The sequence below is a fragment of the Sceloporus occidentalis genome, unplaced genomic scaffold (genome assembly GCF_023333645.1).
Source record: "Sceloporus occidentalis isolate IW3139 unplaced genomic scaffold, rSceOcc1.0.p SCAF_125, whole genome shotgun sequence".
NCBI lineage: Eukaryota > Metazoa > Chordata > Lepidosauria > Squamata > Phrynosomatidae > Sceloporus > Sceloporus occidentalis.
The window spans coordinates 650,697-671,249 of NW_028317105.1; the positions used below are offsets into that span (position 1 = coordinate 650,697).

The following is a 20,553-nucleotide window of genomic DNA, read 5'->3' on the forward strand; positions in this document are numbered from 1 at the left end:
GTTCCGAGTTTAAAATCCGAGTAGTCGCAGGAAGGGCGGGGGGAGTTAACACCCCTGTGCTAAAGGGAAACCAGATGATACAACAAAGCCCGGACATCTAATGTCACCCTTCTGTTATCCTTGTAATATCGCAACGAGGTTGGGTAGGGGGTTATTTACTAAATGGCGAGTTGCTACTAGATGAAGAATGTATGAGATTTTCTAGTGTTTTATCACACATTCTATGATAGTACATGTTCTTGTCTTTAAAATCTATGTGAGTGATTAATGAGATGGATTTTCTTAACAACTCCTGCCTTAGTGGATAAACCCCAGTGTCTGTACACGTGTGTAGGTGTCAGGTGGCAGCCACCAGGTAGGTCGCTGAAGCAAGGTCAACAATGCTTGTTGCGATAAAAAGGAAAGAGCTTGAAACAAAAGGTTCTGATTCTGAAGTTCTGATCATTAACGGTTCTTAGTTTTTTTTGTATCTCCAGGAAAGAATACAGGACAGTCCTTCTCCTGCTCCATCCATAGACGACAATCAGAGGCCTGGAAGCCAAGGATCTTCACATCAAAGCAGTAGTGTATCAAGCTCGCCCTCTCATCTTGACAACCTACCAGACAGAGTTGGTAAGTACTCTTTGTTAACACTGGATACACTATACTATATAATATATATATATATATATATATGTACTATATATACATATACACAAATATACGAGAGGCCACCCACCCACCATACCTAAGGAGCCACGTAATGGCGCTGGAATAGAGGTCTGCGCTGCAACAGACCATTGATTTTAGAGCTCCAACTGACCCTTGATCTTCACTAGCTGTAAAAGCGGGACAGCAACGGGGGACAAAGAGGCAGAACCCCTAAATCTCGGAGTGTCACTTGAAAACCAGGACACTTGGGAGGTGTATATGTGTATGAAGTAAATATCACTATTCCAACACTCTAAAGTGGAATTAAAACGTGCCACACTCAACGTTACACAGGGACAGGTATGTCTGCATTCAGTCCCAACGCCACTAATGGAATAAAATGTAGCCATATTTACAAGACCGAGATGAGATTAGCAGCGCTCACATCCAAACCCAATAATATGTGCCCTGAATAAACATGAGGCTGACGGATGTATGTTGGCCAAAGCACAAGCTTACCGGCCACTTCACGCCACCGCATGAGAAGTGACAAAGAACAACGTTACTCGGCTAAAGTAAAATAGCTGGGCTTCCAGACCAAGCAAATCCGTTCACATGAAATGTATCCTAATCACTGGTTCTTTTTTGCTGACAAAAAACATCTATATTAGGGGTTTGAAACGGTAGTATTCTTGCTTGGAGTGCCATTTGGGCTACGACAGGAGAGGTCCCACCGGCCATAACAATAACCCTTTGCCATCCTACACTCAAAAAACAGCTCTTTATGACTTATGGTGAAGCACAAACCTTCTCCCCAGTCGTATCCTTTTATCTTTATCTGTTTTGTCTTTTTTACCTAGTAATGCTACCCAACTCCAGAGATGGGGACATCACCGAACAGGACACCGGAACCAGTATAAAAAAGATGTCAAAAGAGAAAGGTAAGAGTAATTGTCACGCCTTGCTACAGTCATTTATTTGATACAATGATGTAACAGGGACGCACAACAGAAATAATGATGATTAACTAATGATTTCTAATTCATATATATTGCATATTTTAATACATAAACACCATTGCAAAGTTTTATTTGGCGAGATGAAAGGACTTTCTACACCATTGTGGGACACGGCTGGAAATGCTACTTTTTGCTAACAAGTCGCACCCATCATTTATAAAATCACTTAAATACTTATAACGCCCCCAATCCCCCCCATCAAAGTTTTCCAAACTTCCAAAAAAAAACAAACCCAAATGTGTGTGAAATGAAAGCATCACCATTTATTAAGTATGACAAGTAAGCAGTTTATACAACTGTGGCAAACATATGTTTTCACATCTGTTTTGAGTAATATCATCATGATTTTAAAAATGATTTATTGCTCCCCACATCATAAATCGCCTGCTTTGCCGTTACTTACAAATTTACATGCAGTAAGACTTCATTGAAAGCATGTTTGGAAGACGCCGAGTTTGCTGGAGACATGCAAAGCGGGGGCATCGGCCGCTGGCAACGATGCGGTTATTACAGAAACAAAAGGAGCCAACACGTTAACCCACGAAACGCGTTGGCTGGAAGGGTTTTTATGTTGCATTCGGTGTACGGGGGAAAAAATTTAGAAACATAGAATTTTTACAGCAGATCAGACTCATTCAGACGTCTAATCTGTCCTTTTATTTCCTGCTTTACGGGCTAAACCCTAAAGCAGTCGTTGGTTCGGGAGCCATATGCCTACCCCATGCATGTTTAAATTCCATCACTGTATTACCCTCTACCACTTCTTCTTGGAGGCTGTTCCACTTATCTTCCACCTTCTCAGTGAAGTAAAATTTCCTTACATTACATCTAAGCCTCTAGTGTTAGATTATAACCTCTTATTCTAACATTTCTCCTTTTTTTCAAATTATCTTCTGTACTTTGTTAAATCTCTTAAATGTTTCTATCCCATGCTTGCTCTCTTCTCTCTCTCTCATTCATCTCTCTCCTCTCTATCTCTTCTCTATCTCCCCCCTCTCTCTCTCTCCTCTCCCCTCTCTTCCCCCCTCTCTCTCTCCTCTATCTCTCTCTCTCTTCTCTATCTCCCCTCTCTCTCCCTTCTCTTTCTCTCTCTCTCCCCTCTCTCTCCCTTCTCTTTCTCTCTCTCTCGCGCTCTCTCTCCTCTCTCTCGCTCTCTCTCGCTCTCACTCGTTTGGACTTTCTTGATAATTTTTATCCTGCAAACCATTTAGTCTCCCTCCTCTGAACTTTCTCCAGAATGTCAACATCCTTCTGGATGGTACACAATGACTCTATGACCAGACATCTGTAAAGGGACACTCTAGTCTTCTGTAGAAGTAAAATGTACTTTCGATCAATGCATACACCTTTTCGCATGCAGTAAAATGCAGTGGAGTCTTAGCAAAAAGAAACCCTCAATTTGCTAGGACGGGAATCTCTCTGTAAATAGATTGTAAGCTCTTTGAGCAGGGCCCTCCTCACCTGTTGCTCTGTAAGTCAAATTGTTATGTTACTACGTGTTATGTCCTGTCTACCCATATGTATTAGAACATTTCAGGATTTGCCTTTTTCCTCCCCAGTAAGCCCCAATCATCTGGCAGTCAAATGAGGAGATATCGTTCGGTAAACAGGCAGACGGCTTCTCCCGAGCCATCTCGGCGCCGCAGTCCGAATGACCTTTTCTTCCTCATAGATAGGCCAGGTGCAGCATTACTTGGGAGGATGGTGCGTTCCGTAACTTCAAACTGTGAAAAATGAACACATTATCTATTTTTCATACCCTACAATTTTTTTCGCCATCAGCCTGTAGACTTTCCCTCACCTTTGAATTAATCATTGCCAAAAAGAATTAGGTTGTTTAAGGGGAATAACGGCGAAAACAGGTGCAGAACACCTGAGACAGCAACAGGGATACGCGGAATTTTAGAAATACGCTCTCCGGAGAAATCACATTTTCTTTTTTTTCCTTTTTTTTGACAATTACTGTAAACTGAGGGCACCAGATGGTCTTTTAAGGAGAAAACCGGTAAGCTAAGGGCAGTGAATCATATTTTCTACTGTACAAAATGCAAAAACTAATTAGAACGCGTTAGAAAGTAATTTTAAGACAACTGTAATCCATTATTTCATTCTACTTCCATGCTATAGTACGTGTATTTCCTAAAACTGTAAAACTAATGTTTTTTTGTTGCTGTCCGCTGGGATATCAGAAGGCCAGAAGATGGATTATTTTACCAAAAGACTATGCTCCGTATATCCATTTTACAGGAACGCTCTTTTATAATGCAATTCACGTGGTCACATTAACCAATAGAACCCGTGGCCCTCCGTTTTTTTGGTATTTGAAGTAAAATCAGCAACCCGGTTGCATTCAGGGTTAAGTAAAGTGGCCCGCGTTAATGGCCTATAAGCTCCAACTTTGAGTTTCTTGAATGCCACCTCGTCATCATGCCTGGGAACTTCTCAGCTACCCGGAGCTCTCCCTCTTCTGGGGAGGCGACTTCATGTTGGGGAGGGGTTGGCCGCCGACAGCCTTTAGTGGGTGGTGAGTGGGAGGGGAGTAGGCAGGGACTGGGCGTATGCAAACACCGCCTCCTTTTTCCCCCAAACTGATGTGATATTTTTTGGAGCTCCCTTTATACGTGGCTCCTCATTGGACAGGACCGGTAGCTGTACTTGTTCTTGTTTATTAAAACCTGATTTTTTTTCTTTTTTTTGGCTACAGTAACTTGAACGCTGCCAGACTGAACCTGTGTGAATTCATTCTCCCAGTATGTGTACGTGTGTGTGTAAGCGTGTGTGTACGCATATGTGTGTACGTGTGTGTAGACGTGAGTGTGTGTGTGCGTGTGTGTTTACGTGTGTGTACGTGAGTGTGTATGTGTGTGTACGTGTGTGTGTGTGTACGTGCCTGTACGTGTGTGTGGGAGACAAGACTATGCCTTTAAATATCAAAATGCAGCCATTGACCACATGAATAATAGATGCGGCTTTTTGACCCGAGGAAAGATTACAACTACGGGATATTGACAAAGAATCAACTATTAAGGTTAATCTTATTGGTTATTTTTTAGATTAGGTGGATGCGTAAAGTTCATTCACAACATCATTATCTCTTTTCATATCTAGTAATTGAAATGACATTTCAGAGTTTGCATACCCGATAGCTTGTTGTGTGACGTTTGCACAAATGCTTGCCTCTTAAGTATATATCTGGTTTATGATATTCTAATATATGTGTATATGTATGTATATGTATTTATATATACATAGATGGCGAGAGAAAGAGTGTAATGTGTGACAGATAATATATACTACTGTTCAAATGTTTGGGGTCATTTAGCTGTTTTCCTGGAAAAACAGGGACATTTCTCCCTGTAACATAATTGCAAAAGGGTTTCTAAGCCCCAATTAGCCTTTTAAACTTAAATTTGGATAAGAGAACACAACGTGCCCTTGGAGCACAGGAGTGATAAAGGGCCATTGGAACACAGGAGTGATGGGAGTGATGAGGGGCCGTTGGAACACAGGAGTGATGGGAGTGATAAAGGTCCATTGGAACACAGGAGTGATGGGAGTGATAAAGGGCCATTGGAACACAGGAGTTATGGGAGCGATAAAGGGCCGTTGGAGCACAGGAGTGATGGGAGTGATAAAGGGCCGTTGGAGCACAGGAGTGATGGGAGTGATAAAGGGCCATTGGAACATGGGAGTGATAAAGGGCCATTGGAGCACAGGAGTGATGGGAGTGATAAAGGGCCATCGGAACACAGGAGTGATGGGAGTGATAAAGGGCCATTGGAACACAGGAGTGATGGGAGTGATAAAGGGCCATTGGAACACAGGAGTGATGGGAGTGATAAAGGGCCTCTGTACGCCTATGAAGAAATTCCATTAAAAATCAGCCTTTCCAGCTACCATAGTCATTTATAACATTAACCCCATCTGCGCTGGATTTCTGATCCATTTCATGTTATTTTATTGGACGAAATGTATTTTTCCTTCCAAAACAAGGAAATTTCTAAGTGACCCCAAACCTTTTGAACAGTAGTGTATATATTTACTCCTTGATTCAGCCTTAGAGCAGTCTAAATATACATGCATAATATAGATACCAGCTGTACATTCTCATATATGGAAGGATGAAATGGGAAGTCACGTCTGAAATATGTTCCCACACTGGTTGAGAAAGTGGTGTCTGCGGAATGCATTTTAACCACAATAATGAAGAATAGTTCATTTTCAGGTTTTAACAGCAAAATGCTAGTATCAACACACTGCAATTCTTAAGATTTCACATATTGAGTCTAATATATAGTATATATATATATATATATATATATATATATATATAGTATATAATACCAACAGTACTGATTCCTCATGAATGTTTTTGGAATCTGGGAACGTATCGTTGGTTATGTTTAATATTATTGTGGTTTCCATCATACCATTTTTGTTTTATCATACACATCTGGCTGAGTGCTTTACGTTATTCATAAAGCTCCTCTTGGCTGTTCTTTTGGCCTTATCGGACGTGATTCCTTATCGTAATGCCGGCGTGTAATGTGTTGATGTAAGGGAATCACGGTAAACTTTATTCTGCTTCCAAATCTCGTACAGAAAGATTAATGGGGAAAAAATACATTGTTTTTACCATATTATGCTAAACAAATATAAGATCTTTACATGTACAAGCAGCGAGGTGTGATAGAAACTGTTAAATACATAAAGGGATTTAACAAAGGAGAGAACAAGAGGCCATAATCTAACACTAGAGAGTCAGATTCATAGATGTAATATAAGAGGGTGGTAGATAAGTGGAACAGCCTTCCAGCAGAAGCTGTAGAGGTTAATACAGCGAGGGGATTTAAACCTGCATGGGATAAGAAAATGGCTCCTGAATCTAAGATGAGACCAACGACTGATTAAGGTCTACAGCAGGACACAATGGTATCAGCTTGGCCCGAATGGTTCTCATCTGCCTTCAAATTCTATGTTTCTATAGTGTATTAGGATCTACTTTCCGGGTAAAAATTGTTACAAGGTAACCTTGTCATTTCCATAATTTTCCGAGACATAGCATTCGTCCCTAGAGTCCGCTCACAACAACGACAGAAAACCTGGAAAACCAAAAAAAAAAAAAAGTAGCAGCATCTGGCAGTAATCTATGTTCCCTTTTAAAAGTTACCAAATGAGCTGTAGAAAACTGATTACAGAGTATCCTGTTTTGCGATAGGAATGGGCAACGTTGCATGGCTTTGAGATAAGAACTTTACCAACGTGTAAAATAGATGTAAAACATTTAACTTTCGGGTAAAAAGGAAAAAAAAAAAAAAAAAGCGTAAGATTAACATTTTTCTCTGTTGCGTGCCAAGTGCTGTGCATTTCAACTGCTACGATTTGGCTCGTTTTCAAGAGTGATAAATAATGATGTTTGCTGCGGAAACAATTATCCCAAAAATAATTTAAAAGGACTGGGTGCCTTTTTGTTTGCTTATAAAGACCACATTCAATTTACTGAAAGAGCATTACATATGGGCAGAGAGAGACCCACTTACATCTACGAGCCAGTTCTTAAACATTCAAACTTATTGATGTGCACAAAGAGCGATCGGCCGCCTTTGTTTGAAGTTTGATTTTTTGCGACACAGAGCTTTCAAATCATTTTTTTAACTGCCTTGACATCTGTTATAGCTGATTCGAAAACTTTTTAATACTTTCTTTTTTTTTTCTTCCATCCCTAGAAAGTAGAAATGTTTGTTTTCGCTTGCGAGGGTAAAATAATTACGAGGAGGAAAGATTCCCCATTGGGCATGGCAATTCACATTTGTCTTTCCATAAAGCTCAAAAAAATCCAGTTTTAAGGGCCCCCATCAATGGGGTACACCTCTTAGAATGTCCGTGTCTACAGACAGAAGCGTCTCATTCTGAAGGCTACTAGGTCTTTCCGTTAAAGTCTACAAGTCCGTAGAACACGGAGGATATCACTTTCCTATATGATAATCCTAAACGCGTACCGGCAATCCATTTAAAAGATTTTATATATTTTTTTTATGAAAAAAATCATTTTTAACAGATCTCTGCTTTTCCCACCTTTGGGAACAGTAACATGTGTGAGATAAAACCATAACCTAATCCAGCACTGAGTGCCATCTGTTACTTGCATTGCTATTATTTATTTAATGTATCATTCGTTACTCAGATTTTTCTTTTCCAGCTTTAATATTGCGTCTAGCTTCCAAAAATGTATAGCCAGTTAATTTCGTACAAATATCCCCAAATTTCCCATGATCCGTCAGCCAAGGCTGCAGTCAACCCGTGCAGGAAGTTCTGACTCACTTCCTGGTTTCAGTAGACTTCACAAAGGCATCAAGTGCTCGAGATTATACGGAACCTTGCCGTTCTTCCTTAGTGATGTCATCCAAAGCATCACTAGTTTAAAACGGTATACACCTGTCACCTGTCATCTTCTGGTCTGATGTTAGGGTTGGTCTCCCGACGTTGCCACAAGGTCCGCTCCTCCACCACGCCTTCCAGCGTCCATCCATCCATCCAGTGACCTACCCTGTCCGGTGGTCCTTTCTACGACAGCCTCCGACAGTTCTCGCTCCTCTTCACCTCAAAATACAGCGGCCAGATGCAGCCTCGCAGTCAGCCGCGGTCACACACAGTCGCGGTTGAATGTCCTGAACAGAGTGATGTTGGTCCTTTTGAATTTTGGCGGTCTTGGAGGATCATCAGAAAGTCCCACTGCCGCTCGAGCCCAAAAGGCTCAACCCAAGGTGGAACCGGTGGGGACACCATGTCCTATCCTGCACCAGGGTCTCCTCTGTGTATCTGTAAATTATCAGGGTTGTCTTGATAAAAAGCCACCAAAGCTAATGAGAACGTAAGGTCATGAGGACATGGCTACCCTAGAATAAAACCATGTACATTAAATTCAAACACATAACACACAACATTTACCAAAGGTATCAGTTTTAAATAACACAAGCCATGTTGGGATTTCACAGGGGTAGTTGCCCGTACGTTGCCCGTACGTTGCCATGAGCCTGAAAGCCCTGTGAACTATGGGAAGGTATCCTTGCCTACATCAGATTCAATTATTACTGGGGATAGAACTAATTATCTTAAAGTATTAATTTGCTATGGGTTTGAAAATTATATTTGTACAGTAAAAGTCAAATCCTAATTCTAGAAATGAGATTGGAGGCCGTGGAGTCTTCATACCTGCTTCCTTTATTCTTACTGTATATCGTTGAATGAGAGGAAGGACCTGCTTTTATATGGTAAAATACCTTTATTTTATGAAATAGGACAATATAATCAAATTCTAACAGCGGAAAGTAAACGTCGTCATCAAGCAGGCATCCGTACCAGTGGCACAGACAGGGCGCCACCAGGTTCATTGCTCAACCAAGCTTATCTACGACAAAAGGGGAAACAGGCGAGGATGTCTGCTTCGGTAATTCTAGAAAAAAAAATGGGAATAAGAAAATTTCAACAACAAAAAAAACCAAACTTTGCCCCTTGAGACTTCTTTTTGATCTCGAACCGCAGCATTCTCAATTCAGAAGAACAAATTAGTTTGCTGAAAAGTGTCACACATCAGTGTATATATTTTTGCAGACTTAAGTGATATATTCCCATTAAGTTTGTATAAATACAATTAAGCTTTATGGACAAGCGATATATAAATATTATGGGAGCCACAAAAAGAGCGATGCTTTTTTATGCCAGGCGGTGGGAATTCATCCAGGATTGCTTACAAATCATACTGATAAAGAGGTTACAAAATATAAGTTTTTTTTTTCCTCTTTCCCTCAGAAGGCTGGATTTATCATCTTCTGTAAATTGATTTTGGACGCCTTTCATTTGCCATTGGTCTTTTGTTACCATCTTTTGTCTACAATTCACCATGTTTTGCCCAGTAGCTTTCTCATTCCTCATTCAAGAAACTTTGAAGATTGTAGTCTCCCCACTGATGAATTAAAAAAAAAAGATGCTTCAATGCATCACCATAAGCCACCATACGTATGTATATTTTGTAACTCACCCTATTTTTAGGGGAAAAAAGTATTTGTCGACAGATAAGAACCATTCGGCTCATCTAGTCTACTTGTTTTTCCTGCTGTAAAGACTCAGACCCTCGCTGTATTAGCCTCTACCACTTCTACTGGGAGGCGGTTCTGCTTACCTACCACCCTCTTGGAAAAGTTATTCTTTCTTATATTACAGCTAAGTCTCTGACCCTCGATGACTTCTTGTTCTAGCATTTCTCCTCTTTTGGAATAAACTTCAATCCTGTACTTTTTTACTGTGAATTTTCTGAAAATATTATTTTGTGGTTATTAACCCTTGGTACACCAAAGTGCTATTCTCCAGAAACCCAGCCAGATGGTTCCGAGCAACTAAACGCCCTTTATAGTGTTAACGTAAGAACCAAGTAATCGTCAGAGCTTTTGTTTTACTTTGTAACTAAATGCAACGTAAGAAATATCATGTATTACTACTCAATGCCCAAACCTTTCCTGAAAATATTTCTTTAATCGTGTAAAAAAATATATAGAATTTCAATGGGAATACTTAATTATCATGTGATATATTAGCAGACACTGATAGGTTGTTTCCATAGAAACTGAAAAAGCTTTTCCATAACGTGTTTTTTTTATATGATTCATAGTTCAGAGCAGAGAATAAAATGACCGATCTGCTAAGGTCGCTTAACATATTAATGGATCAGCATTTGTTTATTTCATCTTACTTTGATAGACATGAATGGTGAATTTGCTTAATTCATGCACCTAAGTTTGGTTTTGGATGCACCTTCGAAAACTATTGATTGAAAAGAACATTTTGAGCTAAAACCCGTTGTTTATGGCTGATAAGAATGGTTTTTATAAGAATAGGAGACCTGATATACGTTCATGATCGAAGTAGAAGACAGAAAATACAGAAATCAAGGAACGTTGGAGGACTTGAGGGCTTGTGAAAGCGATAAGTGCCTCTTCTAGAGGGTTTAGAGGGTTAAATATTCACTATGAAGAAAGTTTTGATATGGTTGAGTTTGTTAAGATAATAATTTTCAGATAGCCGGGCTGTTATTTATCAAAAGATAATGCGCAGGCAGCAGTATTATAGTTGTGATCCGCGGTTACGAAACTGGATTGCCGTTTGACTGACAAGTTTGTCAGGTGGTGAATGAAGACTGACACTGTAATATCGAAAACGCAGCGTTAACAAAACTCCGAGCACAAGTTTTTTCATGACGCAGCATTTTTTCCCCCTAAAGGACTGCATTTTTTTTCCCACTTTCAAATAATATTTGTTTGAACTCAATAAAGAATGAAACATGATTTCTTAGGTGAAAAGTAACTTGTTCCGTGCCAGAATTCCGGGCCTGGTTATGAAGGTCATGTGATTGATCTTTCTTTTAAATGAGCTCTCGATACCCTTGGCCACCAGAGATGTTGCAGACGCAAAGACATTTCAGGAGAATCGATGGAAAGAATACCAGGAATAAAAGAGCGCCGGGCAACATGTTTTGTCCAATTTGATTTATTTACATATTTCTATAAACAGATCAGAAGAATCTATGGACGGGCCTGTTTGAAGCCTCGTACATGGCTTCTAACACAATCGGAACCCATTATGTCCAAAGATGGACACTTTTCTTTTTGAGGTTGTGGTTAGAGGTATTGGCCATGGGGTAGGCTTTTTACCAAGACTTATGGTGTGATTTTGAGACAGTTTTCTCACCCTGTAATTGGGTGAGGCATGTTAAAAAATAATAGTGCGTAATCTATGAATGCATTTCTTGCTTTTTCTGTAGACATTGTTGACTTTTAGGAAAACATTTTGAGCTTCTAGAAAAGAGGGGCATCAGGGAAAGAGGGACAGAGGGATTGAGGTCCACAAAAAGAAGGACCGTTCCTTCTAAAAGGAGATGCTTTTTAGGACTGTTGCTCCTTTTTGGAGATTCCTCAGAATTCTAGATCCTAAATCTTCCGCTGAAGATCTCACTGTAGGCATAAAGGTTAACCACCTACATTCACGCACACATACTAACATTTTAACTCGTTGCCTGGGAATATGCTGTGTCTTTCTGCATATCTCTCTCTCATTCTCTATTCTAAATGCTGTCCCCCCACTTTTTCTCCCTAGTTCCATTCCCTATGTGACCCCCCCTAATACCATTCTGAAGAGTCTTTTCATCGTTATTTCATGACCACCATTGGATATAATACATCATTTTATCATGAGTCAAAAACATTCAGTTTTCTGTGTCCGACAGAGGTTCTGCTAAAGGACAACACAATAATTGTTGATACACAATAATGTGAACTCTGGCAAAGACGTCTCTGAAATAATTCCCTAATTTCCCAAACAGAGGAACGTTCTTATCTGGGCTCCCGTATTATGGAAACATCTTGTTAGAGAGCTGCTCTCGCTCATTGCGAAAATATGCTTTGAACTTAATGAATTATTGAAAGTAATTTGTTTTGCATAATATGGTCGCATTCATGTGAATTTGTTTTCTTAATGCGTTAGTTATCCCATAAACTCTATTTCTCATTAAAAAATAGTTTAATAATCTTATCGTGGGCTGAAAAAATTCAAAATAATGATTACCAACTAATCAAGTCAAATTACTGTGCGTTTCTCTGATTCCTCAATCAACAGCTAAAGTATTCTTTTTTTTACTATTATTTTTGAAATGCGTTTAGAACATCGTTTCTTCAAATACACTTCTAAGAAAGCCTTGTTCTTCTAAAGCTCACGTTCCTCAGGACTTAATAAAAATCCACAGAGACACCCTTTGGTAGCACTGAGAATCACCAGTAAAGTTCGTTTATAGTGTTGCTTTGTGGATGATTTTTTTTTTTTTACTAAGATCAAAGCACATAAAAGCATTTAATACTTTTTATATCTTTTTTATTTCTATGTTGCATGAGGTCTCTGTTACTCTCTTGTTATCTGATAGACTTCAGAGGAACAGTTTACTCAGTGTTCTCACTAAAAAGTCAACCTTTAAAAAAAAGAAGTATTATTTTAATACAAAAGAGGGCAATCACAATAGATGTCCTCAAAAGTCCTTCAATAAACAGGAAGAAAACATCTGAAAATGGTTAATATATCCAAAATATTATTATTAATTATGATTAATTATAATTATTATAATTATAATGAAAATATAATTATAATAATATTATTAATAATTATTAAAATATTTGCAGAATAATATATATATATTTCATTTTTTTAAATAATATTATTTTAATCAGTTAAATTTATATATTATCTAATATTTCTGATACAAAAATGTACACATTATTATATCATTTATACACACTTTATGTTTTCTTTATGTTTGACAAGGTTAAGTGCTAATCTGTTTTTTATGTACTCCGAGAAGTTTTCTGCAATCCCTCAGCTCCAGTATACGCATTTTATTTCTCTTCCGCACGTACACCTAAAGTATTAACTTGTATGGGGGGTTTCCCCCCCAAAAAAACCTTTTTGTTTAATATAATCTTTCCGTAAGCTTCTCGAAAGAAAAAAAAATCAAAAAGCGTGCATGCCCAACAAAGACGGCTCAACTTCCCCTAGAAAGAAAAAAAAAAAAAGATTGTTAATTTACTGTTTTCTTTCATCTGTTGGAATAATTACTTTTCTTTTCTATTTTTTTTTTCTTCAATAGTTTGTTCAGGTCATTAAGTTTTCTGTAAAATGAAGTCGGAAAGGTGGTTTTAATGTTCGGGTAGACTGCGGTGCACATTTGGCTCTTAAAACCAACCTACTTAAGGCAGAACTAATGTTTAACACTCGCAGCTATTTGAAGTAGTTCACTGCCCTGTTTAATGGTCCTGGCAAGGTCAATGCGTAGATTATTTAATTTTTGCCCCACCCCCACCCCCCTCATTGAGATATCCTTGGAACCATGAAATTGTATGAATTGTACTTTCTTTGTATCTACATATATTACTTTTATTCAATTACAGGAGAGGCGTAACGTAAACTTACTTAACTACGTGCTATCTATAGCATGTTACTCCTGCAAGTTGGCCTGTGTTGGCCCTGCATTGTGCATAGTTAATAATGTGAGCTGAGATGGTTTTAGGGCCCTTATATATTCACAGGGCCCCTATCCAGCCTTCAGAACTAAATGCCACCATATAGCAAAGACCTGCGGACTGCCTCTTTTACCCCCTAGACCTTTTTTTTGTTGCCTCTCCTACCCCTGTACACCCACGTGTTGCCTTAGAGAGCTTTTACTTATCTTTCTGACCTTAAAGTGTTAAATTTCTACTATATACAGTTTCAGAAACATGGAATTTGATGGTACATAAAAACTATTTGGCCCATTTACCTTAACCATTCGTTGGTCGCATCTTTGATCCAGGAGCCAAATGCCTATCCCATTCCCTCACTGTTTTAACCTCTACCACATCACCTGGGAGGCTGTTCCACTTATCTACCACCCTCTCAGCAACATAAACGTCCTTTTATTAAATCTGATCCTCTAGTTTTAGATAATGACCTCTTTCAGTATGCATTTTCTTCTCAGACAGAAAAGGGTTAATAATTGCTTTTTATGCAATCACTGCGGTCTCCCTTGGGTGGAAAAAATCAAGTATTGCCCCCAAATTTTAAATATTTCAAAACGTCTTGTGTATAATAAACGATCCTTTCCGTAAATATCGTAAATTGCAACATTATATCTCAACATGATTGTCTAACACTTGACTGCATACATTTGTTTGTAATAATAATACGCCTGGCAGTAATTGCGGGATTAAAATTTTGCCCAAAACAGCGCTTTTCTCGGACGGCCCTTTCCGTTTTTGTTCTTTTTAATCCTGCGCGGGCACTTTTCCAAGACAATATGAGTCCCCTAATCTGCTCCTTGTTAGTGAATTTGAGTTTCCTTCTCAATGAATTCTGAGAGAATACGTCCAAAATCTTAGTAATGACAGAAGTATTAGGAATGAAGATGGGGAAGGATTTATATGCTGATCGACAAAAGAGGGGAGGGAAAAAAAAAAGGATTTTGCTGTGATCTGGAGCCACGCCGACTTTGATACTGGCTTGCAAATGCTCTAATAAACATATGGTTTCCGGCAATGATTTCAAAGCCTGATTAAAATTTTTAAAAGGTGAAATACCAGACATAAATCGAGACAGCCATGCAATTTTTTAAGTCGGCAATTATATGCCATTCGTGTTGGGTTTTCCACACACAGAGCACTTCATACAATTGTATTTTATTGCTGTTGTTCGCGTTGTTTTAACATTGGTATTGCCTGAGGGGTCATGAATACTTCAAGAGTTTTGTCCGTTCCCTTTTATTTATTTATTTTTATTTTTTTCTGTTACTATAATTCATGTTCAGAAAGATCACGCAAGCTCAGCCCCGCCATTTTCAGACAACTTTTCCTGGACGAGACGTAGCGGCCGAAGAAAGAACAAGATGGTCTTGGAAGCACATATTAAGTTATATAATATGTTTGGTAGCGCAGTCTGTGCCTCTTGTCTTGTCATTAGAGTCGCGTTTGTTATACGTTGTCTGGACTGGATCCTCAGACCGTTTGCTCATGGGGTTTCGCAGTGACTTTAGACTGGTGGCCATGAGCTCTTCAATCGCAGCTTCAGAAGATCTGTCCAGACCTCTTGTAGGGGTCAGATGCGGCAGCCGCCGAACATAGGATGTAGAACTGGCCATGGCGGTATATATCCTCCTCTCTGGATATTTTAGAACTTCCAGAAGCTTACAACGTTGGACTTGATTTCCTGGAGAAACCTCGTTACATACAACAAATATAATATACAAAGTTTTATAATATAAATTATAAAAGTTCACGTAACGATTTCCTTATAGGGCATAGGAGGCATAGGGACATGGCTTTATCTTAAAGCAACTATGAGTAGATTCAGACGACCTAAGTGACAACGGTACTTCACAGACGTGAAACATCAGAGATCCAACTGGGGCAACAGGACTTGGACCATGCCCCGGGCAAACCCTGACTCTAAAGTAACAGAAGCCCTTCAGAACAGAATCTATACATACATGCACATACCCTGTATATAATTTATACCACATATAGCTATATGTCTAATGTCCGTTGTTACAATCGCGGCTGTTGTGTTCCTTTCTGCTTTGCTAACCTCTGTAGGATGCCAGGAGTCATTCTCTCATCTGTGTTTGCACATTAATGTCCTTCACCAGGCAGCAGAGTTTGTTCTGTAAATTGACAGAAAAAAGAACAAGTAATTTGGCAGATCGGTGGCCTGTTAATGAAGAGCGCAGGAAAGAATAGCACAGGGCAGGAGAACAAGGCCATATTTTATTACCGTAAAACAAATGCACGGCAGACTCTGAGCCATAATGCGTCTGTTTGTGGGGGGTGGGGGGGGATCACACGTACCCACGGAATGGCGTTCATAAAAAGTTAGTTGATGGTTTTTTTTGTCTCTTTACAATCTTCAAAAATTGACAGGGTGCTTGTGCGCGCATTCATCTCTTTCTCCTGAAACTGATGTTCTTTGCTGCTTTTATATATACACAGAGTCTTGGAAAAGAATCATTAGAGTTTGTGAACCATCAGAAAATGTCACTAGCCAGGGCTGGCGGATGTTGGTAGTCCACGCAATGTTTGACATATTAAAAATCAAGATTTTTATTGTCCAGTAGTAATCTGCAAAATTCCAGCCCTGTATATTTATTTTTCTGTGATTTAGTATAATTGTCAGTAATCGTAGTGGCAGTTTTAGCACTAAAATATGAATATAATGGTGTTGAATAGAGGTGTCCTTTTTTATAAGGTGTTTTGGCTCCACCCATCTTTTCTTGTATATTGTGGCTTGCCCTGCCTCTGAATCAGCTATTTCCCTCTCGCTCCTCCCATGAGGAACAAGAGAGGGAGAACTTTTGGAGACAACCCTAGGGAAATTTCTAGGTATACTCGCTGAACATCTCCTACAAAAAGAATATGAGATGCTCACCAAGAACAGACAGCCACTTCTTAGCCTACCCTATAGTGCGTCCCCACCTGGCAATATTTAAGCTCTTTTGTGCCATTACAGAGAAAATAATCTCCATCTGCATATCAGTCTGATCCCACCCAAAAGCGCAGCTCAAAACCAAAAGAGATAAAAATTTCCTCTGCATGAGGGAACCAACAACCCCAGACATATGTTTCAGCTTTCAATGGGCTGCAGTTGGTATCTAGAGCAAGGAGGTCCTTTTCTGGATTCACCATTACACTTGTGGTGAACCCCAAGATATGCTGGCTGACCATCATGGGAGTTGTAGTTTAACCACGACTGAATTTACCTCGGTCTAAGTGTTTTCCAGGAGTAATTCAACTAGAAGAAAATATGACCTTTTCTATATCGCAAGATTTGAATTTTAAGCGGAATGAAACATTTAGGATGTTGATTTCATTTAAATTTTTGAGTTGTTCCTGTCAGTTTTGACTACAGTTGTTCATCTACACAGCACAGAAACGGTCTGCGGCAGACAACCATCACCGCTTGTGAAAGTAGTCTGCTCCGTCATCTAAACCGCTGCGGGAGGGTTACAGGGCTGGTATCCCAAAGGTCTCCATGTCTCCTGGAGGAGCAGGCCCTAGTCTGAGTTGAGGAGGTATAGCGAAAGCTAGCTCACAATAGACATGAAAGGGGGCAGGAGTGGACAGAATGGTCCTAACATGGGCCGAAACGGGCAAAATTAAGTTAAGAAAGTCAACTTGAGACCATTTATATGAAGAATCACCCCTGCAGAGCCAAGGTCACTCCAGACTCCGCTCCAGGTGCGAGCATTTCGGATGTCTCCACCGCCTCGAAGTCCTTATACTCAGCTCTGATTTCCAGAGCCATGTGGCCAAACTGGAATTTTAAGTAAAACACACCAAAAAAATTAGATTTTCTTTTTTTTTGCAGTTAAAACCTTTGAACGCAGTCTTTAGTTTACTCCTAAAAGGCCACATCCAATAAATTTTACGAACCCATCTCCTTTTGCGGCTTGCGTAGCCGTCACGAATGCATCGCGTCTCCTTTAATAGTTAAATAGTAACAATTGATAGCTTTTTTTGGTTTTGTTTTTCCCTCCTCATCTTGTTTTTCTTAAGATGTCCAAAAAAAAACCCCGCTACAGTCCTTTTAAATGACTAAACCAGGTGCTCGGCACGGACGCGGCTTTTGTTGGCCTCTCCAGATATTTACAGCGAAACATTTTCCCAGTGATTGAATTTTCAAAGTACTAAAATACCAGCGAGAAATATGTTTCCCAGCAGTTTTACGAGTCCCCAGATACCTTCGCTGCAAACCTTGTATCTGTTCGGACGCAAACGGAACATTGCTAAAAATATATGGATTTTGCCAATTTAACCGGCTCCCCGGCCTTACGAAAGGACACGGTCGCAACGGCCACCGGGATTTTCGGATTAATTCAGCTACAGGGGCACTATTTTATTAAACTACACCGGTGTCATTTCTCCCCGACTGTTATATACCCCTGTTTTATAAAGGTTATTTTACATCTATACAGAAGATTACACCTACTACTATTTTCTGCGCTACTTGGTTTTAATCGATGGCAAGGGACATAATATTTATTAAGTCTAAGCAGGGGAGGACATAATAGCGGCGCTGTCTTTTATAACCTGCTTTATAAAGTTATAAAATAAACCTTAATAAAGCAGGAATAATTACTCGGGGGCAGGGAGCGCCGCTTTCTATCTGCCAGGGAACATTTTCTCGGTCTGGAGTTATGGAGCGGAAAAAAGAACAAAAGTGTCGGACGTGGCTTCTAAACGGTGTTTTAGTGGACATGCCGCCGGGCCGTTAGGAACATGGAACCATTCGGCCCAACAGTCCTTTAGTCTTGTCTTCCCTCGCTGTACTCACCGCTGCTACTTCTGCTGGGAGTCTGTTCCACTTATCTACCACCCTCTCAGTAAAGTAAAACTTCCTCCAAAAAACATGTGGGACTATGTTGTGACGTCTTGAATATCTGGGGGCAGGGAGTTATTTTTTTTTTTATTATTTCTATTATCCTTTGGGTTGTATGGAACGGCGTCTCGCCCCATGTCCCATATAAATAATAATAAAATATTCTTTCCCTTTTTACCGTAACAGTTCCAGAACCCATCTAAAATTAAAATAGGGCATATATAAATATATATATTAATTGCAGATAAATGTTGGATAGCGGGATTTTGATGGGAGAGTGGAGGATGGAGTTTGAGTTAAAAATCTGCTGATGTAGCAGCAGGATTATGGTGTAAAATGAAGTGTTTCCTGCGATGTGTATGCAGAGACATCTGTCGTTCCATATGGATTCATAAATATTTGCAGCAAGCTTGTTTTCGAAACATTTCAACACCGATACCTGACTCGGAGGCGTCTTCTAGGTATTAAACTGAAGAAGGGCGATATTGAACAAAGTGGCACATTAAGCCAACCGAGATCTAGAACGAAATGGCATTATTTATATGTTTCTGGCAAAAGCGTGCAATCACATTTTTAAATGATCGGTACCTGCCTGGCGGGTTTAGCTATTTTTTTTTTCTTATCGGACTTTGTGCTTCTGCTTCCATCCTGAACATTTCTTGAGAAGTATCAGCATAGAAAATCCTTCAGGCTCTTAAAAACAGGGACATCAATCAAGGAGAAGAGATTTGCGGGGATATGGATCCCAGAGAGGGACTGTCTTCCCTGAAGAGGTTTACTTGGCATATATGCAGATTGTAATAATAATAATTGTAAGCTTGTGAGCCGAGTCCTCTTGTCTCGGTTCGTCTTAGTCCGTCAGTTCTAGTCTTGTCAGACCTTTTGAACGTATGGACTGCGGAACCTATAGGCGCCATATAAATAAAAGATAATAGAAATAATGTAGCTGGAAGAGCGTCAACTGAAAAATGCCATTACCATACTTCACAACAGTCTTGGTTTTCACGGTATAGTCCCAATTTCCACTAGGGGAGATCCTCTCATCACTTCTTACTTGCTCAGGGAGCTTTGACCACCATTGAAGATCCCACATGGCCATCAGGTGGTTCTTATGTTAAGGCAGCCAGGTGGTCATTCCTCCTGCCCCACTCATTTCTGCGGTTTGCCTCACTCCGTCCAGCTCCTTAACACGGGTGTCCCAAATTTAGCCCCCGGGGGGGGTATTCAATACCCATAGAGGTGACACTTAAAAGGTAGGGCTATTGTCAAGTGCTTCTTGGGCTTCTGATATATCGATGGAAGGAAATTGGTGGAATGGGTTGGAACATTTTTAAAAACTTTTTTTGAGTAATGAAAAGCGTGATTTTTTTGTTTTTTTATTCCATTAAACCCAGAGAAGATTTACTCGTCCCGGTTTTTGATATTATGGAGTGGAGCAGAGCATAGTTTGATACTAAATCTTTTATTATGCCTGAATTATTTCTCTCTGGTAGGGAACACAACCGTGAAATATGAACTTCATTTCTTAAAACACTATCATGGCGATTGTGAAAACTACCTGCCAAGGACTGTTAAAATATAATCTAATTGCCATATTTAATGCAGTTTCTAAGATTATATTTAAAATGTTTCATTTCACATTTGTTTTATCAGCACAAAATAAATTGCCTGTACATCCAATTTATACAAACTCCCGGTAACTACGTAAGGGAGATGCGCATGGTCGTTGGTTTTTACGGTTTCGCTTTAATGTTAAGGTCATTCAGGAAAAATGGGCACCATATAGTATTTTTATTGTAAGCGCTGTTTTTTTTATGATAAACACCACTAATGAAAAAATGCAATTTTAGTCTTAAGTAATATACTCTAATTTATTTGGGAAATAAATGTAAAAAAAAAAGTGATTTAGAGCCGGTGGGAGAGATTAATCAGCTACTCCCTCTTTGCATTCGCTGTCCTGCGCGTT

General features: G+C 39.5%; 1 protein-coding gene across 1 annotated transcript in view; it reads left to right on the forward strand.

Annotated features, from left to right (window-relative positions):
• LOC149281985 (dachshund homolog 2-like) overlaps nt 1-20,553 on the forward strand; it is a 197,791-nt gene that overhangs the window by 163,058 nt on the left and 14,180 nt on the right. The window contains exons 6-7 of the mRNA XM_089498743.1: nt 477-612; nt 1,491-1,571. Of these exons, the coding sequence (XP_089354869.1) occupies nt 477-612; nt 1,491-1,571 (217 nt within the window). The remainder of the gene's footprint in view (nt 1-476; nt 613-1,490; nt 1,572-20,553) is intronic.